The sequence below is a fragment of the Chinchilla lanigera genome, unplaced genomic scaffold (genome assembly GCF_000276665.1).
Source record: "Chinchilla lanigera isolate Chin_1 unplaced genomic scaffold, ChiLan1.0 scaffold00013, whole genome shotgun sequence".
Taxonomy (NCBI): domain Eukaryota; kingdom Metazoa; phylum Chordata; class Mammalia; order Rodentia; family Chinchillidae; genus Chinchilla; species Chinchilla lanigera.
Genome location: NW_004955414.1, coordinates 6,352,586 through 6,380,571, shown reverse-complemented (window position 1 = coordinate 6,380,571; position 27,986 = coordinate 6,352,586). Strand labels below are relative to the sequence as shown.

The 27,986-nt window shown below is 40.2% G+C and overlaps 1 protein-coding gene across 5 annotated transcripts in view; it reads right to left on the bottom strand.

Moving 5' to 3' along the window:
• Positions 1–27,986, bottom strand: part of Me3 (malic enzyme 3, NADP(+)-dependent, mitochondrial) — a 220,084-nt gene that overhangs the window by 174,923 nt on the left and 17,175 nt on the right. Inside the window, exon 1 of one of the 5 annotated variants that reach the window (XM_013512069.1) lies at positions 2,853–2,870. The exons of the other annotated variants lie outside the window; for them this stretch is intronic. Within the exon in view, the coding sequence (XP_013367523.1) occupies positions 2,853–2,855 (3 nt within the window). The 5' untranslated portion in view covers positions 2,856–2,870. Of the gene's footprint in view, positions 1–2,852; positions 2,871–27,986 lie in introns of those variants that run through there. 5 annotated transcript variants of the gene reach the window in all.

Genomic DNA, 27,986 nt, shown 5'->3' with positions numbered 1-27,986 from the left:
CCTGTGTACAAATAACAAACACACTGTGAAAGAAATTAGGGAAATCACACCTTTCATAACAGCATCTAAATAAATGAAATACTTAGGAATCAATCTAACAAAAGAAGTAAAAGATCTGTACAGTGAAAATTACAGTACTCTGAAAAAGAGACTGAAGAGGATTTCATAAAATGGAAAGATATCCCTTGCTCATGGATAGGAAGAATCAACATAGTGAAAATGGCCATACTTCCAAAATTGTTGTACAGCTTCAATGCAATTCTAATTAAATACCATTAATAAACCTCACAGATCTAGTGAAAACATTCCTAAAATTCAGTTGGAACTAGAAGAGACCTAGAATAGCAAAAGCAATCCTGGGCAACAAAGGCAAGGTAGGAGGCATCACAATCCCTGATTTGAAATTATACTACAAAACTACTGTGATAAAATCAGTATGGTACTGGTAAAAAAACAAACCTGAAGATCAATGGAACAGATTAGAAGCTACAGGCACAACTACAAACACACTCAGCCACCTTATCTCTGACAAAGGTGTCAAACAATATTCATTGGAAGAAAAATAGCCTCTCTAATAAATGCTGGAAAAACTGGCTTTCCACATGCCAAAGACTAAAACTAGACCCATGTCTATCACCATGCATTAAACTAAAGTCAAAATGGATCAAAGATCTAAATATTAACAGAGAAACACTAAATGATCTGGAAAAGAAAGTAATAGAATTCTTGAAGACACAGGGGTAGGCAGACAGTTGATGAATAAAAACCAAATTGCACGTGAAACACTTGAAAGAATCAACAACTGGGATCTCATTTTATTGAGAAGTTTCTGCACATCAAAAGAAATCACCAACAGAATAAAAAGAAAACCCATGAATTGGGAAGAAATTTTATCCAACTGCCCCTCAGACAAAGGACTTCTATCTAGAACACATAAAGCATTACAATCAGGTCCCCAAAATTCAAAGAACCAATCAAAAAATGAGCATTTTAGAGAAATACAGACTTCTCAGACAAGGAAATACAAATGGTAAATAAATATATGAAAAAATGTTCAATATCATTAGTCATTTGAAAAATGTTAAAACAACACTGAGATTCCATCTCACCCCAAAAAGAATGGCTACCATAAAGAAATCAACCAATAACAAATGCTGGAGGGGCTGTGGGGAAAAAGGAACCCTTCTCCATTGCTGGTGGGAGTGTAGACTGGTGAAACCACTGGGGAAATCAGAGTGAAAATTCCTCACAAAACTAGGTTTAGAGGTCCCACTTAACCAAGCTATTTGCCTTCTGCATATTTTTCCAGAAAGACTTAAAACATCATACCCCAATGACATACGTACACCCATGTTTATAGCAGCACAACTTGTTATAGCTAAATCTTGGAAGCAACTCAAATGCTCATCAATGGAAGAGTGGATTAAAAAGATGTGGTATTTTTATACAATGGAGTTTTACTCAGCTATAAAGAAAGATAAACTGATGATTTTATAGGTAAATGGATGCAACTAGAGACCATACTCAAAGTGAAATAAATCAGACCCACATGTGTAAACATATTATTGTCTCCCAAGTGTTAGAACCTGAAAGAGTTAAATAAAACCCAAAAGGTACAATAGATATTGTAAAAGAGAAAGAAGTTGCTCAAAGGGAAAGAACAACTGGAATGAGGGAAAGGAAAAAAGAAACAAAGAAGGAAGGAAAAAAATATATATGGATAGCTGGGATGATTATACTGCTGATATCTACTGGTTTAATGAAAGGAACAGTTAATGCTTAAATTTTATTTATTTATTATTATTTTTTTTTCTTTTGACCAATTTTATGCTTATATCTGGTAATATGAACAGCTAATTTGAAGACAACAATGTGCAATATAATAACCATTCATGAATTCCTATCATCTTGTTTAGTGAAGCTCTGTATCATTTCTAATGTTTTTCATTACTTTTTATTCTCTTTAATTGTTTGATCAATCTTGCATTTTTATATCTGGTAATCTGGGCAAGCTCTTTGAAGATAACAATATGTAATATAACAACCATGATTAATTCCTATCATTTTGTTTTGAAATCCTGTATCATTTTTATTGTTTTCATGTCATTTTGTATGTGTCATTGTTGTTATTTTGTTATTTTTAAAATTCTCTTTAAAAAAAAAAGAAAAAGAAAAGAAGACTAGATTTCCAACCCCTCCACTGTGTGAGCAATGACTAAATTATAGATCCTCTGAGCATCAGTTTGACAGTGGTCCTTGCAGAAAATGGACTTCAAATGGACAGAATCCTTTAGCCTGGATATTTTCCATTTTCAAATAATGGATGAAAAAATAAAACAAGAAGGAAGCACCTGTGATTGTCCCATAGTATGAAGCTAGTTCACTCTTATTCCTCACTAACCTCACACCAGGCTGTGCAGAGAGAGACCCAGGAGCCACATGCATGTCCCTTGTTGCTGTACAAAGCTGAGGATACAGAGAATTCAGTGGGACTATGGATGATTTCATCTGGGTAAAGAAAATGCAGGCTTGGAAACTGGAGCACCATCTTTTACTCTTAGGGTCATGAGAACGTCTAGCATCTCGAGTTCATGTCCCTGAACTTGTATTCCTTTGTCATAACATTTAGAGCAGCTGGATTATTCTCAGAGGCATGGCTTTTTTTTGTAGGGTTCTAAAACATCTTTCAAGTAAGAGGCAAGATTTATAATCATTTATTTGTTTTCCTACAGAAGCCCTTAACTTTGGAAAAAATTAAGAAGAGAGGAATAATCTTTTCAGCTGAAGAAAGTTCGACTAAATGTCACTGTTTAGACAAGACCCCTCCCCCCAACTCATCAGCAGAGACATACCATTCCTCTTATGTCCTTACAACTCTCTTCATCATTTGGAGTCCTGTGAAGATAAAACCACTTGAAATTTTCCTGTGAAACCAGAAGAAAACGTCATCCAGCCTTAACTGTCTTCCAATAGTAAATAAAGCTCTGTCTTGCGTGTCTTCTGAGCCTTGGTGTTCTAATGTTTGTTCCTGCAGTCCAGGTTTGGCCCTTCCGGCAAGGCCAGGGATGTTGAGATTTTGAGCAAAGCAATCATTCTTACCTAATGAGCTATGGAACTTACCCTACTGACTGAATTTACCACCTACTTGCTATTGCCAGGTGTCTCCTAGACTGTTTTGATGGGTGAAAAATTATGATTGAAGTTGGATGTGACTAACAGAGTGAACTGGCACTGTTGAGGTTTAATTCTGCTCAACAAGCACCATGACAATGAGGTAGTATGAAGCACACAGGAGAGGAAACTGTGTCAGAGTATTTAAGTCAAACCAGGAGAACTGCAGAGATTCTTCAAACAATGACTTACTCACCACCAACAACAAAGATCTAAATTCCCTGGTGAAACTTTTATTGCTTTGATCTATTTTATAAGAGAGTCCATGGCCATGTCAATAACATGTGAACAAAAGCCTTGAGCTGCCTATGTTATCAGTAAAGAGAAAAAGAGCAAGCAGCAGAAGTAAGCATTTCTTTCAGAAGGCCCTGAATGACAATTCTCTCTTGAAACATTTTGCAAAGGCAGCTAAACTTCGCGGGCTGGGGCCTCTGACTCCAGTGAAATCTCTAGTGGCCTGCACTGGACACCTGAGTGGGTTTTGTCTTCTGTAATTCCTGTGACCCTCATACTAGTTGTGCCTTTTCTGGGTTTCCATGAAACAAATCAGTGGGAGTATGTTCCATGATTTTTCTTTACTCCAAAGACAGGGTTTAAACAGGGACTTGGTGCAATATTCAAACTTCTGAGCCCAAAAGCAACATAATTTTAGGTAAAAACCAAACCTCCTGCTGTGTTTACCTCAAACAAATCCAAATGCCAAGAGAAATCAACATGATGAGTCAGATTTGATCATATCAGTTCTGTGGCCTGGAAAAGACACAGCTTGGCATCTTCTCAGAATGCCAACCTCTAGCATTTCTTCTCAGAAATTGTTGTTTCTTGAATAGCCATGTTAATAAGTGTGAGTCATAGGCTAAAGACGTGAGTTACGATGTTCAAAGGCTGAGCTTGGGGCAGTGTGTGCTGCAGAGGGCTGTGAGCAACAGAGGTAGTGCAGGTTTGAAAGACAGCTTGAGATGTTAATCAGGGCTGTCCAGAGGGAGACTCATCTGGAACCACCCAGGACCTGGGAAGGAGCTAGATGAGAGTCTGTAGGAAACTAAAAGGAAATCTCATTTCCAGTGGAGATGTCAGGGATAGCAAGGAGGGGAGGTCTGGAGATGCCGGGGTGAAGAACTAACCAAGTCACAGAGGATACCAGATATGATGAATGGGGTCCTGGGAAACAGGAGAGAGGAAAAGTGGGTTTGGGGAGGGATGCTATGTACTGAATTGCAAGTTTGGGGTTAAACAAAATTTCTAACAAGCAGTTTGAAAACAGTGGTCGTGGAGCTTGGCTTGAAGAAATTAACCAACTTGCCAAAGGCCACATAGCCCGTAAATGACAGAGCTCAGATTTGGAACACAGAGATTTCTAATTTCAAATTCTGTTCCCAATCCTTGTGCTCTTCTACTTTACTCTTCTCTCATACAGTGTCTTGGTGGCATGTGGCTCATTAGGAGGGGTAAACAGAGAAAGAGAAGTTCCTATACCTAAGGTCAGCCCATCTACAAAACTGCTTTTAAGCAGGCAGTGAAACAATGGGAAAGAACATTAGTCACATTCATGATAGGATAACTATGGATAACGAGGGAGAGTAGTGGTTCTCAAATTCAAACACGCATGAAAATTGCCTTAGCAAACTTTAGAAATATCCCCAACTCCTTCCCAGACCTACCAAATCAAAATGCCTTGTTTACAAAACTCCCTAAGTAATTCTGATGCATCTGAAACTCGGCATAATATATACAGTCCGAATGTCTTAAAGAGAACAGGCAGTATCACTAGTAACAAGCACTGCACCGCCTGCTGTGTACCGGACAGAATTCTGAGGAATGTCTGCACATCATGCAATCTAATCTTTACTGTAGAACACTGCAGATTTGGAAACCAAGGTCCAAAGGGTCTAAGTACCTTATCCACAGCCACAAGTATTTCCATTCCAGCTCAGACCTGCTTGACGCCAAGCTTTGAAAATTAAATGATGCTGGGAGTAACCACACCAGCCTTTCCTGGGAGAATAGTTTCACTTGGGTCTCAAAGTTTCCTGGGGAAGTAGTAGGGAAACTGGGTGACTGCAAAAAGGAAATGGAGGTGAGTAAGACTAAGCCAACAAGACTAGGCTTCTGTGTGAAGCTGGGAAGAGCAGGCTCTGTGAAGCTCTGTGTCTGGGGCTTGCTTCCCTGTGCCTGCTTCTGCCTGTTCCTCATCATGCACAAGCAGGTTCATTTTTTCACTTTATCAGTGTTTCCTGAAAAGTACAAGAGCTTGGAAACCAATCCTTAGGGTACCAGTTCTGAGCTCACTGCTAACCATCCTGCTTGTCAGAATGGTTTCCACATCTGCAGAGCAAAAAGCTACCCTACACCCCACCTGTAAAGTTCCTTCCAGCACCATATGCACTGATTCTCTGGCCATGCACTGGGGAGCTAGCCAAATCTGTTGAATCCCCTCACTCACTGTGAAGGAGGGTGCAGAGAAGCTCACAGGAGCAGAGCTCCCCTCTCAGGCTGTGGGTGGGCACAGGTGATGAGTGGTGGTGAAGACTGGCAGTTTCCCCCAGGTTATGCCAGGGTGCTGGGCAGGCATATGACTCCCTTGAGGGCCTCACCCTCCCCCCCCATGGAAGCCTAGGGGTGGGGCAGGGAGTATGACTGGAAATGTATGGCAGGGCTTGGTGATTAGGGCTTTTGGAGTTCACAACCCTCAGCCCAATCATTCCTGAGTCAGTCACCACTGCTGAGCAGAAGCACTTAGTCACCCTCCTCTGGAGCACCACATGGACCCAGTGCCCAGGGACAGTCAGGATGTTGAGGGTTCCCACAGGAAAATACTCTGGGTCTCTTACATGCATTTCACTGAGTCTCCGTCAGACATTATGCGGCCTGGCAGAGGACTTGATTTCTTAGTCTTTGGCCACAGAAACTCCTCTCTGCAAAGTCTAAGGCCACTTCCTAGTCTCCAACTTACTGTCACACAAGAGAGATGTGACCAAGGACCCAGTACAGTGACGGACTGACATTTAATCACCTCCCATGTGCTGTGTACTATTTTGAGAGCTTTGCATGCCTTAGCTAATTTAATCCTTGTAACAGCCACATGAGGAGTACTATTATAACCCTATTTACAGGCTAGGAATCTGAGCACAGTGTGCTTATATACTCTTCCCAAAGTCCCATAGTTTGGGTAGGCAAAGTCAGAATTCAAACTCAGATGTTTGTTCTGTGACCCCTGATGTTAAACACCACCTTCCACAGTCTACATTAAAGTAGTTAGAGTGTAAGGACATGGACGAGGAATGTAATAAAAAAAATGAAAAGATGAAGCCAGGCTGTTGAAGAGCATTGAGAACTGTTGGGTGGTAGTGAGGGAGAAGGAGGTATCTACACAGGTGTCTGGGCTGCAAATCCAGGTTGCCCTCAAACCTAGATGCATGCTTTTTCTAAGATGGAGAGTGACAGGACAGTGTTGAAGGAGCTCAGAGGAAGATGTGAATTTGAGGCTTCAAGATAGGAGCACCTACTAAGGACCGTAAGAATTTCTAGGCACAAAAGAAGATGGCAAGGGGAGGGCCTGGGAGGTCCTTTTAGGAGGTGGACTTGGTTGGGCAAAAAGCAAAGAGTCAGAGAACTCAAGAGTGTGGAGTTGTGCCTCCTTGAGTTCCAGGGATTATTATTTGTTTTGTTTTGTTTTGTTTGTTTTTTTCGGGTACTGGGAATCAAACTCATGGCCTCATGCTTGCCAGGCAGGCGCTGTGCTGCTGACTAAATCCCCAGCCCCGAGTTCCAGGGATTATGCATGGAAGTAATGGGGCATCCAGGCTGGTGAGGTCTAATCATAAGAGATACACAATAGCCCAAAGAGACTGAGGTTTGTCAGGCACTAGGTTGCCATGAATCTTTCCAAACAGGACAGTGAATGGCAGGGCAAAGCCTTCAGAAGTAGTTTCAGGATGGGTTTGGGGCCAACTGAAATAGCAGCAGCACAGCAAGCAGGGAGACTAGGAGGGCAGGAGGGTGCAGGACTGACAGCACACAGTGAGACATGCAGTGCAAGGTGGCACGGGGAATCCAAGAGTGTGAGACACACTAAGACAGGAGAATCAACAAGAAGTGGGGATGGAGGACATGTGGGTAGGAAGGCACAGTTGTCACCAGCGCTGAGGTACCTCCCCTCGTTGCCTGGGGTAATCAGCGGGAAGGAGGTGTGTTTCACGCTGAGAGAGTTTAGAATCTTGGAGGTGGGGCAGATGCTAGCAATGCGGCAAATAAGATGGGCTTCTTGGAGGCTACTGGCTCCCAGTGGAGTGGACTGAGGCTATGGACGAAAGGAAGCCAAGCAATAGTGTGGACATACTGACTACTCTTCTAGGACCCATATAACTTTCTCCTCGAGTGTTTGAGTAATATTTGCAGAAGAGCGGTTCAGAGCACAGATTCCGGGGCTAGAGCACTCTGATTCATATTCCAGATCCACTGGAGCATGTTACTTTGTCTGTACATTTGATTTCAAATTCTAAAAATCGGGATAATAACAGTACTTGTCTCCAAAAAGTATTCTGAAGCATAAAAAGTTAATACATATACAAAAGCTTGGAATAGTACTTGGTGCATAGTTTTAGGAGCATTAGTTGATGTTATAATTACTATTAACATAAATAGTTCCTTATGACTGCTGAGCTATATTCACATTCTGGATCTGATTGGGTTATGGTGGTGATGCTGTGAGGTTCCACGTCCACCATCCAGGCTGGGACCCGGGCTCCAGGGACTGAAGCGACTGGCCCACCTTCAGCGGCAGAGCTGAAAGAAGAGGAAAGCCGCTGGCTTGCAGCACTGGGCAGAGTCTGCCACCTCACTGCCTGTGGAGTCCAGGCAGAAGGAAAGAAAAGAAATTGAAATTTCTTTCTTGCACTATTTTCCCTGGTGTATTCCATTAGTTCAGTCCCCACATCCTTCCCCAAATACACTCTCTCCTTTTATTACAACAAATAGCCACTGGGCGTGAAGAGGAGAAGGGGAAAGGAAAAGAGGAGTAGGAAGGGAAGAGGGAGGAAAGCGGCAGAAAACCACGGCAGGCTTTCAGGGAAGTCTCCTATCCATCTGAATAGAGGCCTTGAATTAAATCCTCCTCATAAATGACCCAAGTTGTGAGGATCTCAGCTCCACTGTCATCCCTGAGGGGACTCCTAACCTGCCAGCTCCCCGAGCCTTAGGCTCCCATCTGCCACTTGACATTGAAGATCTTGGTAGCTGCTGGGCATATGCCCTTTGGGACAGCATCTTAAACTCTACAACTCCTGGTCTTCGTTCACAATATCACAGGATTGTCTTTCCTGCTTGGTGCTCAGCTTACTGATCTTACAGCAAAACTGTAGACTTTTGTTTTAAATAAATTATCATGTCTCTGAAAGAAATCTACCCAGGAAACAAGGAGTGAACGGCAGCATTTCAGTCCCACACTCTGGGACTGTCCTCCGTGCACACAGGCTCGAGTCAGACAGGATCACATTCCCATGCTGGAAAATGGTTCTGGGTTTTTTGTTTGCTTTTTTTTTTTTTTTTTTTTTTTTTTATTGTGAAAAACAAAGAAGAGACAGATAGCAGCTGAACTGTCTCTTGTCTTCTCCCTGGGAACCCTTTCAGTAAGCTCCTTTGAATGTCGTCCTTGGCTCGCTCTTCTAGGACAAACTGAAATTGTGATTGTTGATAAAGAGTAATAAAAGTTACTTTAGACAGATTTCTCCCACCTTACTGATTTGCTATTGTAAGACAAAAAGTACCAATTGCTCCCAACCCCTCAAGTGGCAATTCTTGAGGCCTGAGATTATATCTCTGTTTTTTTCTGGATGCCAGCAGGCCCTATTAAAAAATTAAGAACTGCTCATGGGCAGTATAGGAACTGCTCATGAAGTAGTATTATCATGTTCAAAGCTGTTATGGGCTGAAAGTTTGTTCCCTCAGCTAAATTTACATATTGAGCCATAACTCCCAAGGTGTTTGAGAGTGAAGTGTTTGGGGAATAATGAGGCTAAGATGAGATCATGAAAGAAGGTTCTCTTAGTAGGGTTAGTTTCCCTGCGAGGTACCGGCACTCTTTCTTTCTCCGCTTGCACACACCAAGGAAAGGCCACGTGAGGACATGGTGAGCAGGTTCTGTCTGCAAGCAGGGAAGGGGCCTTCACCAGAACCCAACTGTTCTGGTCCCTGATCTGATTCCAGCTTCCAGAATGGTGCGAAGTAAATGTTTTCAAGCCACACAGACTGTGATATGCTATTTTGTTACTGCACCTGGAACTAAGGTGAAGGTTTACAGAGAAGCTGCCTCATTTCCCAACTAGTGATATTAGTAGTTATCACAACTAAGTGATATTATACCCCTCTTACAGATCAGAAAGCACTTATGGAGGCTGAGGGACAACCACAGTCTGGTTAAATTGCAAAGCCAGGAATGAATTTTGGCATTTGGACTATCTCCCTTCCTGCTCTTCTGGGTCTTTATTTAACCTGCTGCCCATGACATAGGAAGGCTCAGAGCTAAAGTGCACACAGTGTTGGGCAGAGATGGTAGCAACCACTTACCAGCCTACAGGGGTCAGAGAATGGAAACTCAGCCCTTGCAGAATCCTGAAGCTTCTGAGGGGTTCATTGCAGTGGCTAGGGGTGGAGTGAAGGATATCTGGCCAAAAACTTTCTGGATTAAATTTCCTATAAGACCTAGGGATGCGTGTTACATATTCTATTCCTCAAGGGTGTTTTTACCTATAAAATCAATAAATAGTTGTCACCCATAGGCTTTTTATAAAGTGCTAAATGAGATAATGTCTGTGAAGTATTTTAGGGCATTTCTTGGCATAGAGGAAACATTCACAAAGAGAAAGATCAAGGTCATAGTCTAGACTGGAGAGCTGTGGCTGAGAATTGCTAGAACCACTGCAGCAAGTGCTTGTCCTGGAGAAGAGTCATCTCTGTGAAAGTCCAAAGTGACAAACTCCCCTCAGCCAAGAGACACATAACAACCAGAAAAGCACTTGCACAGGCACCATTCCCTACTTCTTGTGAGGATTCAGATGGGGAAACTGAGGTTTGTAGAGAACACAGTCAACCAGAGCATGCACAAACTTTGGAATCAGAGTGCATTTGACTCTGGCTGTTCTGTTTGTTCTGCGTGTGATCTTGGGCAAGTTACTTAACTTCTCAGATCCTCAGTTTCTTCATCCTAAAAGAAAAAGAAGAATTGGTAAATGACTATACCTCAAAGGATGTTATTGGGACTAAATGAGAAAGATATTTGAGGGCATCTCTAAAAATATTAGTTTCAGGGCTGGGGATTTAGCTCAGTGGTACAGCACCTGCCTGGCAAGCAGAAGGTCGTGAGTTCAATTCCTGGTATCAGAAAAAAAAAAAACAAAAAAAACCCAAAAAACTAAAAATGTTAGTTTCTGTCTTTCTTTAAGTACTGTTCTTTTTTGGGGGGCGGGGTTTGAGACAGAGTCTCAATATGTAGCTCAGGCTGGCCTTGAACTCACTTTGTAGCCTAGGCTGGCCTTGAACTCACAACAATCCTCCTGCCTCAGTCTCTCTAGTGCTGGGATTATAGGCACATGCCACCACACCTGGCTTTAAGTACTATTCTTGTAGTTACCAAGTAGCTAGTGAATAGCAAAGATCTAAAAGTTAGACTTTCAAGTGCTGCGAAACCAAGGGAGTGGATTTACAGAGAAGTTGAATAGTCAAAGATCTGCATAAGTGTGTCACAGATTTGCTGTTGATCTCCCTTCATTCTTGAATCTATACAAGGAGAGTTCAAAAAGGAATAAAAGAGTGAGAGTCAGTCATGGTGTGTGTATCTAGAATCCCTAGTGGATTTCAAGACTAATAGTGGATGGGTTTTACACAGAGCTAGTACCTACAAATGGAAATTCAGTGAGTCTTTCTTAATTCATTCAATCAACAAATATCATGAAGCAACAGCCATTTGCGTGAATTACCAAGGCAGGCTCTTGGGGCTACAAGAACTGGTAGAACAGTCACTGTGTCTGGGGGATCCTATTACAGTTCATAAGATAAAAATAAAAGAAACAAACACATACAAGAGTGTGATAAGGGTCATAGCAGTGGAATGAACAGGGAGACACAGTGGAAAAAGCCCTTATTTGGTGTGGAGCTGTCAGGAAAGTGACATTAGAGTTGTCTGAGCTGAGAGAACCAGGGAATAAGTAGCCTGGGGTACACTTGAGATCTATGAGTTTGCTGCAAGTGAGCACACACTGGAGAGTGAAAACAAAGAGGATGGAAAATCCCCTCAAGAATGGCCTCATATTTGTGCTAAGAAGTGTGAACTTTGTATGACAGGTGGGAGGGAGTCCTGGAAATCATTCTAAGAAGAGATGTTCATATTTTAAAAATTGTGCTGATAGAAGTTAAAGTAGGAGTTGAATCAGGGATAGGAGACACTAAAGATTAGGAAATCAATACAGAGACTATAGAAATGTCTAGATGAGAAAAGATGAGATTCTGACCCACAAACATATAGTCACTGGTATTGATAGGGCAGAGCTCAAGATATAGAAATAATACCTATGAATTTGTGTGCAAATATATGAAGACATGTGTGTTTCCATCACACACAAAAAACCAGCCTCCTGGATCTGTTCTCATATGACATATTGACCTGACTCCCACCTGGCTCCCTGTTCCCCATGGGTCCCCCCAGGTCTGGCTCTAGCTCCAAGTGGGTTGCTTTAGATACGCCTTATCCTCTTACTTGTCTGCTGTGGTAAACCCAAATGGCTTTTCATTTCCAAACTAACCTCAGATTCAGAGTTTGAGATGGTTAAATACTGCTTGTGAGGTTGTGGTATGGGAAACTTCCTCCCAAACACTGTAAGCAGAGGGTATGCATTGTGCTTGGACACACACAGTACACCAGGGCCATGCTGACTGAGAGTAACACAGCTGCATTTGTTCTTGTAATCAGACCTTTAAATTAGCACAGCAATTACAGCTACCAAGGGAAAGGGAAATCAGCATTTACTATGAATTTTTATAAACACAGGCAAAAGAAAATGATAAGTCACAGTATACACTGAAAGAAGTAGTACTAAATGTGTCTTTGTTAATATGAAAGTGCCTACTCAAAAAAAGATAGAAATTCTTATACAGTGTAAGGTGAAGCTGTATGGTGTATTACCTTTCAAGTTTCTGGAACTCTTACAAATGTGACTTCAATGTTAATAAAGTGGTAAAGGAACTAACTAACATTTACTGGACTCCACTATATGTCATGTACTGTGTCAAGTGAATACCTAAAATAGATATATTATCTCTTTTAACCCTCAAAACAACTTTAGGATGTTGAAATTGTCATCTTTTTTTCCATATATAGGAAACTTCAGGAAAGGAAAAGCAAGTAGTCTTCCCAAGATCATGTGTTAGTATGTGGCAGGATTAGGGTGCAAGCTCAGGTCCCTTGAATTCCAAAGTCTGCACCTCTTCCATGGCACTCCTATGTTTACTGCCTTATCAAAATGTGAATGCCTACTCCACAACTTGGCTAGACAACCCCTCAGAAAGTCACTGTCTGAGTGCCTGTTCCTTATCTCTAGAGAATGTCAGATTGGAAGGAGCCTGAGAAGGAATTGATGCAAATCTCCCCAAAACAGAAGACAAGTCCCCCAGCTACATAGAAGAGGAGCTGGTCCACTTACTCTACAATTGATGTCATCTTCTGCCAGTGCTTTTACTGCTACTTCAGGCTAAAATCTCCTGTCAGGAGTTAACAGTTTGTTATAGAGCTTGTTGTTTTCTTATCAGTGAGATTTCTTTCTTGTCTGAGTCTGAAAAGGAGCTGGGGGAATTAATACCTTTTCCTTTAGCAGATTTATTCAATGGAAATACATGAGCTGGGTCTCCCTAATGTATATAAAGTGCATCCACAAGATCCTACAAGAGAATGAATAAGTGTTTAAAACACAGCAAAATAGTTTTATTTATAATTAGCAGTCAATACTTTGAAAGACAAACCATCCACCCAAATATTTATCCCAAGGATAAACATGTCCTCCATTTGCCATAACTGCTTCCTGCTGGCATGAGAGCACCTAGCTTAAATATGTGTAGTCAGGGTGTAACTAATACCTGTCCAAATAAGATCACAGAGGACACTCCTATGTGGTAAAGCTTGTCCTAGAGTCCCAGACCTGAGTTTTCTCTGGGCCTGGATTCAAAAGTAATTTTCTCAGTAAGGCTCACAGAAACTACTGTGGCACAGTGCCAAAGAATCAGGGGCTGGGCCAAACAGCCATTAACGTCTCATCCCCAACAAATTAAAGATGTAGAATCTTGCAACAGACTCAAAACCCAAAAGCCAGCTACACTTGGAAGATACCTTGGAGAAGCTGTCATTTCCTAAAGGTTCTAAACACCAGTAATGAAGCAACCCACCATAAGCAATTTACAAGGATCACTCCAGGAATTAAACTAAAAAAGAAAAAAAAAGAAAAGAAGAATACATTTAAATAAGATGCAACCCCAGACATCCAGTTCACCAAAGGCAAACCCAGTGTGCAATGAGGTAGAACAATCTGAAAGCCACCCACCTGGCCTCTCTGAAGTGGTAACAACAAAGCAATTAGGCTCCAGAATGAGGCTCCAGAAAAAATCAAATCAGAAATAATTTCTCAGATAACGGCAGAGATGGTGTCCACAATGAAAACCATGCTTAGTGACTTTAGAGCAGAAACAAACAAACAAAATAATAGAGGAACTTAAGGAAATTATGGAAGGTATGAATGCTCAGCATAGGAAAGAAATGGAGTCCATAAGGCAGATTCAAGCAAATATACAGGAGAATAAAAATTCCCCTGAAAGTATACACAGTAGATTAAGCCAGTGTAAAAACAGGATCTCAGACATAGAAGACAGGCTTGTGGTTAGCAATCATGAAAAGAAAGATTTCTTAAAAATAGCAAGCGACCATGACAGCAGCAGCTAGATGGGGCAAAGAATAACTTAGGATTGATTGGGGTCAAAGAAAAAGCAGGAGATAGCACAAATGATATTAAAAACTGTTCACAGATGTCATGGCAGAAAATTTTCCTGGTAGAGAAAAAGAATTTGACATACAAATAAGTGAGGCACACAGAACTCCATTTAGCAATGATCAAAAAAACTACAGCTAGGCATATCATATTCAAGATTCCAGAAAATTTTTTTTTTGAGGCAGGGTTTGCTCTGCAGTTCAGGCTGGTCTTAAACTTACTTTGTAGCCCAGGCTGGCCTCAAACTCACAGCAATCCTCCTGCCTCAGCCTCCTGCCTCAGCCTCCTGAGTGCTGTGATTACAGGCATGTGCCACCATGCTGGGAAAGATTCCAGAAATTCAACACAAGGATAGAATCTTAAAAACTTTTAGGAAAAAGAAACAAATCACCTATAAAGGAAAGGCCATCAGAATCACAGCTGATTCCTCAACACAAACCTTCAAGTCAAGGAAAGCTTGGAGTACAGTATTTCAAGTTCTAAAGGAAAACAACCTTCAACCCAGATTGATGTACCCTGTAAAACTCTCTTTCAAAACTGATGGAGAAATAACATATTTTCACAACAAAGAACAGCTGAGGAAACTTATGACCACCAAAACAGCAGTCCAAAATATTTTGAAGGACATTCTAGAAAGATATAACAAGGACGACAACTACATGAACCCCAATTGAAGGAATCCACCAGGCAAGGCAAACAATTAAAAAGGAGTGAATAAAAGAGGGAAGCCAACAACAGTAAAATAACATGATAAGGATAAGTCAATACATATCAGTTATGAACATCAATATTAAGGATCTCATTAACCAAACAGAAGAAACACTAGCAAAACAGATCAGGAAGCAGGATCCAACGGTATGCGGCATACAAGAAACACATTTAATTCAAAAAGAAATTCATAGGCTGAAAGTCAAAGGATAGAAAGCAGTACTCTGTGTTACAGGAACCCAGAACCAAGCAAGGGTAGCTATTCTATTTGCAGATAAAGTGAATTTTAAACCAAGACTGACTAAGAAAGACAGAGAAGGTCACTAACTACATCCTCATAAAGGGAACAATTCAACAGGAAGAGATAATAATCACAAGTATATGTACAACAAATACCAGTGCACCCGCATCCAACAATATAAAACCAATATTAACAGGCATGAAAAATCATATAAGCACTAATACAATTGTATTTGGGAGCCACAATACCCTACTGTCACAGAAAGACAGATCAACTAGATAAAAAGTCAACAAGGATATATTAGAACTGAACCAAACCTCTGAACAAATAGATTTAGTAGATGTCTACAGAGTATTCCACTCCGCAACCTCAGAATACATATTCTTCTCAGCTTCACAGAGGACATTCTCCAAAATGGATCTCACACTAGCTCCTAGAATATGGTTAAGTAAATGCCAAGGAACTTAAATTATCCCACGTATGTGATCAGGTCATAGTGCAATTAAATTGGAAAGCAATAGCAAAAGAAACCACATGAACTTCATAAACACATGGAAATTAAATAACACCCTCCTGAACAACCAATAGTTCACTGATGAAATTAAAGAAGAAATTAGACAGTTTCTACAGTTAAATGATAATGACAACACAACATACCAGAACTTATGGGACACAATGAAAGCAGTCCTAAGAGGGAAATTTATAGCTGTGAATATCCATATCAGAAAAACGGAGCAAATGCAAATAAACAACTAAAGAGTGAACCTCAAACATCTAGAAAAAGAAGAGCAGACAAGGCCAAAAGATCATTCAAGGGAGGAAATTATAAAGATTAGAGCAGAAATTAATGCATTGGAGACTAAAAAATAATACCAAAAATCAATGAATTGAAGAGTTGGTTCTTTGAAAAATTAAATAAAATCAACAAACCCTTATCAAAAAAGGAAAGAAGAGACTCAAATCCACACAATTAGGAATGAAAAGGGTGAAATCACAATGGGCCCTGCAGAAATCCAGAAGATCATCTATACCTACTTTGAAAACTTGTATTCTAGTAAGATGGAAAATGCAGAAGAAATGGACACATTCCTAGATATATATGAATTACCAAAGCTGAATCAAGAAGATATAAAAATCCTAAATAAACCAATATCAATCAGTGAAATTAAAAGTGTAATTAAAGCAAAGAAAAGCCCAGACCCTGACAGATTCACTGCCGAATTCTATAGGAAATTTAGGGAAGACCTAACAATGCTACTTCCCAAACTCTTTAATGGAATTGAAAGGGAAGCAATACTCCCAAATTCATTCCTGGAAGCAAGAATTACCCAATATAAAAACCAGAGAAGGATCCAAATAAGAAAGAATTATAGGTCAATCTCCCTAATGAACATTGATGCAAAAATCATCAGCAAGATATTGACAAATGGAATGCAGCAAATTATCAAGAACATTATGCACCATGACCAAGTGGGATTCATCCCAGGGCTGCAGGAAAACATATATAAATCAATAAATGCAATATATCATACTAACAGAACCAAGGACAAAAATCATATGATCATCTCAATAGAGGCAGAAAAAGCTTTTGACAAAATCCAGCACCTATTCATGATAAACATCCTAAAGAAAATTTGAATAGATGGTCTTTATCTCAATCTGTTAAAAGCCATTTTTGGCAAACCAACAGCCAACATCATACTAAATGGACAAAAACTGAAAGCTTTCTCTCTAAAATCAGAAACATGACAAGGATGTCCACTATCTCCACTCTTACTCACCATAGTCTTGGAAACTTTAGCCAGAGCAATTACACAAGAGAAAGAAATAACAGGAATAACAGTAGGAAGGGAAGAAGTTAAATTATTATTTGTTAAAGAAGTTAAGTCATTGTTTGCAGATGACTTGATACTCTACATAGGAGATCCTAAAAACTCCCCTAAAAAACCTGCTAGATTTAAGAAGCAAATTCAGAAGTGTAGCTGGATACAAAGTCAACACTCAAAAACCAGTAGTCTTCCTGTACACAAATAACAAACTTAGTGAGAGAAATTAGGGAAACACCTTTCACAATAGCATTCAAAAAATGAAATGCCTTGTAATCAATGTAACAAAGGATATAAAAGAACTCTACATTGAAAACTATAGTACTCTGAAAATGGAAAATGAAGTGGACATCAGAAAATGGAAAGATATCCCTTGCTTTTGGGTAGGAAGGACCAATAGAGTGAAAATGGCCATACTTCCAAAACTGTTATACCAATTTAGTGCAATTTTGTTCAAAGTTTCAATAGCATATGTCACAGAATTAGAGAAAACAATTCAAAAATTCATTTGGAACCAGAAGAGACCTAGGATAGCAAAGGCAATTGTGGATAACAAACGCAGGAGGCATCACAATCCCTGACTTGAAATTATAGTGTAAAGCTACTCTGATAAAAACAGCATGGTACTGGCAACAAAACAAACTTGAAAATCAGTGGTACAGATTACAAGGTGCAGAAACAGCTCCAGAAATATTCAGCCACCTTATCTTTGACAAAGGTGCCAAACACATTCACTTGGAGAAAAATAGCCTCTTTAATAAATGGTGCTGGAAAAACTGGCTCTGCACATGCTGAAGATTAAAATTGGACCCATATCTTTCACCATGCACTAAACTAAATTCAACATGGATCAAAGATCTAAATATTAAAACAGACACATTAAATTGGCTGGGAGATAGAACAGGTAAAACTCTTGAAGATATTGGTATAGGCAAAAACTTTATGAATAAAACCCCAATTGCACAGGAACTACCACAAAGAATCAACTGGGATCTCATCTTATTAAAAAGCTTTTTCACAGCAAAGGAAACCACCAACAGAGTGAACAGACAACCCACAATGTGGAAAAAAATATTTGCCAGCTGTTTCTCAGACAAAGGATTACCATCAAGAACATATAAAGAACTCAAAAAGTTAAACCTTCCAAATTTAAAGACCCAGTCTAAAAATGGGCATCTGAAATGAATATATACTTCTCAGATGAAGAAATACAAACAACAAATAAATATATGAAAAAATATTCAACATCACTGGTCATTTGAGAGACACAAATTAAAACAACACTGAGATTCCATCTCCCCCCTGGAAAGAATGGCTGCTATCAAGAAATCACCCAGTAACAAATGCTGTTGGGACTATCAGCAAAAGAACCGTTCTCCATTTGTGGTGGGAGTGTAGAGTGGTGAAACCACTGTGGAAATCAGTGTGGAGATTCCTTAAAAAATTAGAATTAGAGGTCCCATTCAACCCAGCTTTCCCCTGCTGGGTATCTTCCCATAAGAATTAAAAACATCCTACCACAGTCATATATGTGCACCCATGTTTATAACAGCACGATTTGTAATAGCTAAATCTTGGAAACAACCCAGATGCCCATCAACAAAAGAATAGATAAAAAAGATATTATCTTTTTATATATTGGAGTACTATTCAGACATAAAGAAGGATGAACTGGAGACTTTTATAGGTAAATGGATACAACTTGAGACCATACTCATAAGTGAAATAAACCAGACATATATGTACAAACATCATATTGTCTTCCTACCATGAGAATTTGAGAATATGTAAGATCTAAAATGTACAATAGATACTGTAAAATGGAAAGAAACTCCAAAAGGAAAGAGAAACTGGAATGGGGAATGGAGAAAAGAAGGAGGGAAAAGAAAAGAAGGAGGGGAAAAAGGAGAGAAAAGAAAAAATATATATATAAAACAGTTAAGATAGTTAAACTACTAATTTCTCTTAGTTCATTTGAAAAGAAAGATTTGTACTTATATTGTTTGGGCAAATAAATTTTGATATCTTGTAGTCTGAGTAACTAATTTAAAGATAAAAATATGCAATGTATTAACCATTGTTATCCTCCTATTATCTTTTTTCCCCTCTTGTTTTGAAATTTTGTTTTGTTTTTTTCTCTTTAAAACAAAAAACCCCTAATTTTCTCCTAAAGGAAAAAATCCATAAACTTACTTATGTAGACTGCAATGCTATCTTGAACCTAAATCCCTGGTATATTCTTCAAATTGAGATGACTAAAGGGAATAAAAAAGAACCTTCATTTACAGTTGAAAATGTCAAGGTGAAAGAAATATGAACTTGCTCTCAAATTAAGGTATAAACATAGTTTTTCCCTTAGGATTATATGATTCAAAGTCTCTGAGATGGGAGATAGTTGGCACATAGTCTTCCAACTGTGTTTGGCATCAGTAGGTAACTGAGGGGGCGGGGTTAGATGGAGGTTGAAAACATGAATTGATAGGAATCAGAAATCCCCTTTAGATATGTGATCTTAACCTCTACTGCTGGGCAGAGGGCGTGGGGATGTGAGTCCAGAATGTCCCATTAGCCACAAGCCAAACCTTACCTACGCATAGGTTTCTGTCCGTTTTTGCCATTCCCGGCTAGTAAGAAGTGGGCACATATAGATGATCACCATGTGAGAGGTCCTTGATAAGACAACAAAAACAAGACTGCCTGACAGTCTTGGTGCTTAGGCCAAGTTCTTGCAAGGGCAAGGGCACAAGTAGTTAGAGAGCTCAAGCTTGGTGATGTCCACTGAGCATATCAGGTCCTGGCAAAAAAAAAAAAAAGCCACCACAGTACGGAAAGAAAACTTTGAGTTTTCCGAAGATGAAAGGGCTCTGACTCATCTTCTTGAACATCAGTGGCCTCAACACCCCTTCAAGCTGCAGTGGTGTGGGGCAACTGTTGCTGTCTGTGGAGGGCAGGGGTGCAACAGCTGTAGCACATCATGAATGTGCTAAACTTGGGATCACAAGTTCTCAAATTGACGGATTTTCTTAAGGAGCTGTCTTACCTCTTTAAGAGCACTCAGCAGTCACTCATTCTGATCCTGAGATATTCTAGGTCTCAATCCTCACTCTTATCTCTCTCACCTCTTGTTATCTTCCACTGTTTACCTTCAGCTATGGTCTCCAGCATGACACACAAGCAGTATTTCTTGGCCTTTATTACTAACACCGTCTTCTGTTCATGTTAGTTGTTCTCCCTCTTTAGTGCTCCCACTACTGATGTTCCCAGTTACATCCCTCTCTCTTACCAGCCCCCAGGATCTCATCTGCAGGATTTCACCTTTGCCCCATCTTCCCAGAGGGAGAAAACAGAGGCCATCATCTTTGCATTCCACAGCCAATGCATCAATGAAGCCCACAAAAATGTGCTTTTCCCTCTTTCACTGGTGTAAATGTAAAGAGACACATGAACAGATACTAAGAATGAAAAGAATAAGTTACATTTAAATTAAGTATTAATTTTAGTAATTCTAGTTCCGTCCTCTAGCCTACATGTCATGGGCTGACACTAGTTAGAAAAGAAGAAAGTAGGAGAAAAATTTTCTTCTGTCTCATTTGGTAAGAAATAAGAAAGCAGCAGCAAAATTAACTAAAATATCTAAAGACAGAAGTGGAATTATAGGGGCTGGGGATTTAGCTCAGCGGCAAAGCCCCTGCCTGGCAAGCGCAAGGTCGTGAGTTCAGTTCCTGGTACCGGAGAAAAACCAAAAAAAAAAAAAAAAAAAAGAAGTGGAATTATAACACAAACCAAAGGAAATGACCACAGAAAAGCCTATTTGATCAAAGATGCTAAGGTAGCCTTTCCTCTCTGAGTAGGCTGATTAGAACTACACTTCTGAGGCAAAGCCCATGAAATAAATGTTTCCTCATGGAAAGTGGGGACCTGAGGCCCTCAGACCCATAGCTAAATGGATGCAAGTGTGTTTACAGCCTTTCTTCTTTGAAGATACAATACCATGAAATGTTTACAGTGTTACACTCCATTATAAAAAATTGTCCTTTTGAAGAGGAGGCAAGTTAAAGACAACCACTACAGTTAGATTATACAGAGTAAGTTATACAAGATCAAAGACTTAGGAAACACATGGTGTAAAACTAAAGATCTTTCACAATTGTGCAAGAATTGTAGAACTACTAGCATCCCAAGACTATTTCACTCTGGAAAAATTTTCATCTGTGGACTTTGTATGATGTTTGTCAGGGTTAGAATCATACCATGTGACAGATGGTCCTGCCCTGATGATACATAAATGCGTATAAACACCAAGAGTAGGCTCAGAGTGGTAGTGATATTCTTATTGCTGATGCTAAATTTTTACCTTAAAAAGGTCTTTATGCTGATTCTTACACATGTACCTAATACTGTATCAAACTAGCCAAGAAAATCATTTCTGCAAGCTTCTGATTTTCTATTTTTGTTCTCCAGGAATCACGGTTCATAAAGAAAAACTAGGAGTTGGCAAAGAGAAAAGAACGCTAGAATTCAGCCCAATGGAGGGCCAAATTTGTGAAAGGTTCACACTGCATGAACTTCAAGTCCTTATTTTTATTTCACCCAAGTCTGATAAATAGAGGGGAAAAAAAAAACCAAACAAGCAAACAAAAAACAGAGGAAGGAAATTCTCATCCAGAGAACACACTTTCTAAATTATGTTCATTCCTTTCATTTTCAGCACAAGGAATTCTTGCTTTTCTAGGAAGTCTCTTGAACTTTTGTGGGTGTTCAAATAGAGGCTCACTCATGTTTTGTGATTGGGGTAGAGACACCAGTTACTGATGAGAGGCTGGGCAACATTCACACAGTGATAAAAATACCAGATAACGTGACCATGTACGAGCAAGTTGTCACCTTCTTTACGCTTTGGGAGAACACTGTTGCTTTGTGCAAAAAGAACTAGAACAAGATGGTCAGTCAGCTAAAGGCCACGAACATCAATATTCACAATAAAATGCTGGAAATAAAAAGGACTGAGTCCATAATCCCTCATATTTCCACCAATCTCAAAATACCCCTTAAGGAAGTTCATGTTGTAAAAAATACTGCATTTATGAATAAGCAATTTATTTTCCAATACTTAAGACATAAAAGTGCCAAGTAGAACTTCTGGTACTGGCACAAAACAACAGCAGTATTAATAGTTTTATTTTGTTTAATTCTAGGCAAAGAGAAAGGAATGTGATGTCCTGGTTAAACTGTGTAAATTTATGACAGATAAATATCAGCTTTCCATTAGGTTTTTTGGTTTACTGGCAATAACTCCTAGACTCTTAGGGAGCTCAAGGAATTCTGGGAAGAATCCAGTTTTCCACTCCCTTAGGTGTCTCACATCACTACCCCATTGGTCATACCAGATCCCCCTCATCTCCCTCACTGGAGCTGAATTTATTTTTAAGTAGTTTCCATGACTGTATTGCCTCCTATCTGGGGCCTGATCCTGCATCTACAGCTGAAATCCCACATCACCACTTTTCAGAGTGCCCCCCTTTAGTGCTAAGGTCAAACTCTTCAGCCTCGCCCTTGCTTGTTTTACTCCCCGACCGCAGAACCCCACACACTGTCCTCCACACAGAATTGCCCACAGTTTCCCCACACCAGGCAGTTATGCTCTATAGGCTTGGAAAATCTTCCCCCAAGTCTGCCTCTTCTCTGCACTGCAAGTTCCTTGACAGCAAGGACCATGAGCTTAGAATGGTGCCTGGACACAGCAGGCACTCAATAGATGTTTGCTCAAAAAATCAGGGAATGGGCTCAGGGAATCTGGAATTATATCTTGCTCTATCTTTTACTCTCTGGGAGACCACAGGCAGCTCAGTCCTCTGGGTCCCAGTGCTGTTCCCCATAAAACAAAGGTAATAATGCCCAACTCAGGCATTTTTGCAGAGGTCAAACAAGATGGCCAATTAAGAAGCACTCCGTAATAATCTAAAGGTAAAACACAAGTCTCCTCTTTCCTTATTACTTTGAAATATGCTGAAAAAGGATGGGAAGTAATTGCACTAAACACTGGCAGTAACTTATCAGGAGTGAGGGGTGAGAGAAAGGATAACACAGTTGAGTCTTGGTGAGCTGGAAGGGCTTTGTCCTGCCCGCTCTGCCTTCAAACTCTATTTGCCATCTCACTTCGTCCTTCCCCTCACATCCACATCCCTGTCCCGATCCTCAGTTGCTCCTATTGCTGCCCCAGCCTCTGAAGAGTGCCGCTTCCACCCTTGCTTCCTCTTATCTGTTTTCTGCCTGGCACCCAGAAAGAGGGTCCATTAATGTAAACCACATCTCACACTGTTCCTTGCTTAGAAGCAATGCTTAGTCTCTTGTTTTATGGTGGATGACACGTAGCTTCCAATGCACAAACCCTCAGGCCCTGCACTATCTGATCCCCACAGATCTCTCCACCCTGATTTTATGCAATCTCCCACTTTCCCATCACAGGGCTAGTGGCTTCTCCACTGCCAGTTCTCAGAACCTCCACGTGAAGCTGTTTGTCACTCTAGGTTGTACAGGAACTGCTCTCTCTGTCCGAAAATTCGTGCCCCAGCTTCTCCACTAGCTGCCTCCTTTTCCTCTGTGTCTTTTCTCAAATATCACCTCCTTACACTGTTTTCCTCACCATCTGAAACACATCCTCTATTATTCTCTCCTACTGTAGCCTGTTTATTTTCCCCCTACTCCTCTGTAATTGCATTTATTATCATTCTCACTAATTGTACACTAGTAAGAAGTTCACAGCTGTCATGTTGATAACATCATTCCCAATACTTAACAGTGCCTTGTATTTCCAAAAACAATGGATGGATGGGCAAGGAGGGAAGTAGAGGTGAGATCCAAGGCAAGAAGTAGGAGACTGCAAAATAAAAGGTCTTCTTAGGTTGGCAGCCCTGAGCTTAGTAGTAGCATGAAGACTTTCAGGATATGCCTCATACAGCAATGTGCAAGGGTAAAGATGCCACTTTTGCCCTCTTCACAATCATTCTTCTGCTTGGATGTGATTTATATAAAACACCTAAAAGAGTATCTGGCATGGTAGGTATTATATAAGGGTTTGCTATTATTCTTTCTAATGTTTTGCCCGAGTGAGTCCCAGGGGAAGCAACTGATTCTGTCACAGAATATTGAACAGCTCAGTCAGTCAACAAGAGAGGAGCTGAGGAGATTCACAACACTCTACCACAAAGCTGAGGCCAGTGACTGAAGGCAAGTGGTTACTGGAGGTAACTTGAGGTTACTGGGGAACTGTCCCTGGCTGGCTGGCCCCGTGGGGCAACCGTGTCATCATCTCCTTCAGGCATGGGCAGGCAGCTTCTGAGGCTCCATGGACGTGAGGAGAAGCAGCTGCCGGCTCTTGGAGTGTGAGGACAGGGAAAATATTTCAGCTCTGATGGGTGGATTTCAAAGCCTGTTTCTAAAAATGGCTGTTAATAGATTTTTCTCCACACCAACCATCTCTATTCCTGTTTCATCAAACAGCAACTGCACTGCTCTTCATTGTCCTTGTGATCTTAAGTGGTTTCACCAGTCAAAATAAATAACTAGAATAGACCAAAAATAAAATGAAAGAGATAAGAAAGGAGAGTATGACATGAGGGCTGAACTTTCTGTCAAACAGTTTATGGACTGTCTTTGAGATCATAGTACTGCAAAAGGAAACAGAAACTTAAAAAGGTGGGAACGTGGAAATGTCCGCTCATCAGATGGGTGTGCAGGAGTGGCAGAGGGAGCCATGCCAGCAGGTGTTCAGGTGTACAAGTTAAGATGATGCTTAAGAGTGAATATTTCTTCTGCTGTTCTAAAGGCAGTGAGTGTAAGACATAGGCATAGTCAGACTGGATCCTCTGAAATCTCATCTGGAAAACTGAGGTAAAATGCAAATGTATTATCTGCCCAAAGACAAAAGGGTGTGCAAGATACTTTCTCAGTCTCTTGAGAGAAAGGCTCATCCTGAGTTCAAATGAAGGAGAGATGTTCATGTAAAATGTGCATACAAATATTGTTAACCACCCCCGGAGGAGTAGAAGGAGGCTATAAGACTATCTTAAAACTTCTTGCCCAGTCTGAGTGCTAGCTGGGTAAGTTGGCCAACCAGGCCCTATTTAGCTAAACTTAACCTTTTAACTTTTATGCTCGACTTCAAAGCACATATTCTCTTTTATTTATTAATGTACTTGTATTAATCCATGTTTGCAGTACACAGCGATTGCATCTGTACATGTACATACACATAACGCATCCTGATCCTTTTTTTGTCCCCTTCCTCTTCCATCCCTCCCTGCTCCCCCCAATTCTTAATCCCTTTCCATTCTAAAAAGTTTTATTTCCATTTTTTCTTTGATTCTCTTTTTAAAATCCTTCCTTCTCTCCTCCTCCCATCTCTTTTCCCCTTTCTACTTGAAAAAGGTCTCCCTACTTCCCATTATCTATCCTTTATTTTGCTCTTTATTTATATTTTGGGCTTCTTATATAAGAGAAACCATGCAATATTTAAATGCTGTATCTGATTTATTTCACTTAACATTATAGCCTCGAGGTATATCCATTTACCCACAGATGCCTCAAGTTTATCCTTCTTCACAGAAGAGTAGTACATCATTGTATATAAAGCCCATGTTTTCTTTATCCATTTATCTGTCAATGGACATACAAGTTGCTTCCAGATTCAGATATTATAAATTGTGCTGCTACAAACATGTGTATGCATCTATCACTGTAATATGATGACCTCAACTACTTTGGGAAGATTCCTGGAAGGAATCTAGCAGCTTCAAATGGAAAGTTTGTTTTTAGTTTTTTGAGGAATCTCCAAACTGTTTTCCAAAGTGGTTGTACTAGTTTAAATTACCACCAACAGTGTAGAAGCGCTCCTTTTCTCCCCCATAGCCTCACCAGCATTTGTTTTTAATTGATTTTTTTGATGATAGCCATCCTTTCTGGAGTGAGATGGTATGTATCTCATTGTTACTTTAATTTGCACTTATGTAGTGGCCAGTGACGTTGAACACATTTTCCTGTATTTACTGGCCATCTGTACCTCTTCTGAGAAGTATCTATTCATTTGGTTGCCCATGTTTTGGTTGGGTCCTTTATGTTGGGGTGTCAAATTTTTTTGAGTTCTTCATATGTGAAGCAGATTTTCTCATAAAATGTATTGCTATTATGTTATGAAACTAGGGATGTTACAGTGAAGATAAGGGAAGCAGAGGCAGAGACAATCTAGCTTAATTTTGGTATTTTAAGAGTAGATTTTAAAAACTTGGTTAGAATGTGCCAAAATACTGGGACAAAGTTCTGAGATTCCTAATGGAAGTCACTGTCTTCAACATCAGCCTCAGTGTCCAGAAGCACCAGTCCTTAAATGACCCTGCAATTTCTACTTCTAGAGACATTTTTATTTATGTTTTTTTTAGACAAATGTCTAGATTGTCCAGGTTTCAGCTCCATTAGGTACAGAGCAATTATCAGTGAGATCTCCACCTACACTCTCTTGCCTGACATACTCCTCTTTCATCAAATCTCCTCTTTTAACACATCTGCTGAAATTAGAGGTAGTCCATGCTCATAGAGACGAATTCAATCCTTCAGTCTTCCTGTCTATTCCTGGATGCCCTAGATTGGCATGGACCAGGTCTGAACCCTATTTTGTTTGTGACTTCTGCAGCCCACACAAGGGTTTCTACATTGTATTAGGAATGGAGCAGAAGCTTTAGAGACATGGATTAACTGAGAATTAGTTGAACACTTACACTGTGCTTTACATATGTTATTGGATTTAATCATTGCAGCAACCTGTCAAGTGTACATATTTTATTATCATCCTTATTTATAGATAAAGAAATTCATGCTCAAAGAAGTGAAGTGGCCTGCCTAAGAACTAGATCTAGTGAATGACAGGGGTGGGGTTGTGATTATACTGGTCCATTTTTGTTACTCTAAATACCCAAGGCTAGGTTACTTTATAAAGTTTTATTTTAGCTCATGGTTCTGGTACAAGATCAAGGGGTCACACCTTGTAATGGCCTTCTTGCTGGGACAGAGAACTATGTGGCAACAGACAGGGAGTGTGTATGTGTGTCCCCTGGCCACCCCCTCTGCTTATCAAGCTATCAGTATTCACCCACCTTGATGACTTTAATCCAAATTACCTCCCAAAGGGTCTACCTCTGAACACCAGAGCTGAATATCAAGTTTCCACCCTCTTGAAAACTCACAATGGAGAATAAATTTCAACACATGAGCTCCTGCATTATAGACTCAAACCATAGTAATGAAGCATTGGCTTTTCTGACTCTACATTCCTATATTTAAGACGTGTTCTGCTACCTGTTATATAGTTACAGCTTGTGCCTCTGGAGGGGTGAGAGAGAAAGTGTCACGCTCAGTTGATTCTAGCTGACTACTTTCATGCAAACCCAAAGTCTTTTAACCTATTGTTAGTTATAGCAGGTCTAAGTTTAATGTCTTAAAGTAGCCTTAGGGTAAGAAATAATCTCATCATAAAGATGCTGTTCTTTAGATAAAGTGCACCTGGACCAGCATCAGAGCAGAGAACTCACTTAAAGAAGTATATTTCTAAATTTTATATGGCTGGAATTAAATATTTCTCTTAGGTTTTAAAATTGTCCAAGTCCCCTGGAGAGATATAAGAATATACTGTCAGACAAGCTTTCTGCCATCTTTTCAGAAGTGACGACAGATGGCGGCGGGTATGTTACTGGTCTCCATCCTAAGGGTTTTGGATTTGCTGAGGCACAGGGAATATGGAAGTACAGCACATTGAGGCCATACTATGAGGAAGGTATTGTCCTGGCTATGCAATGCCTAACAAGTCTTCTGGATCTGAAGATGACATAGTGATAGCGACAGACAGGCAGCAGACACACACAAAGACACATACGCATGCACGCGCACACATACACACACACTAATAAATGTACACTGAAACCAAATGTGGTAAAGAGTCATGAGAACTATATATGCTAAACAGCAAAG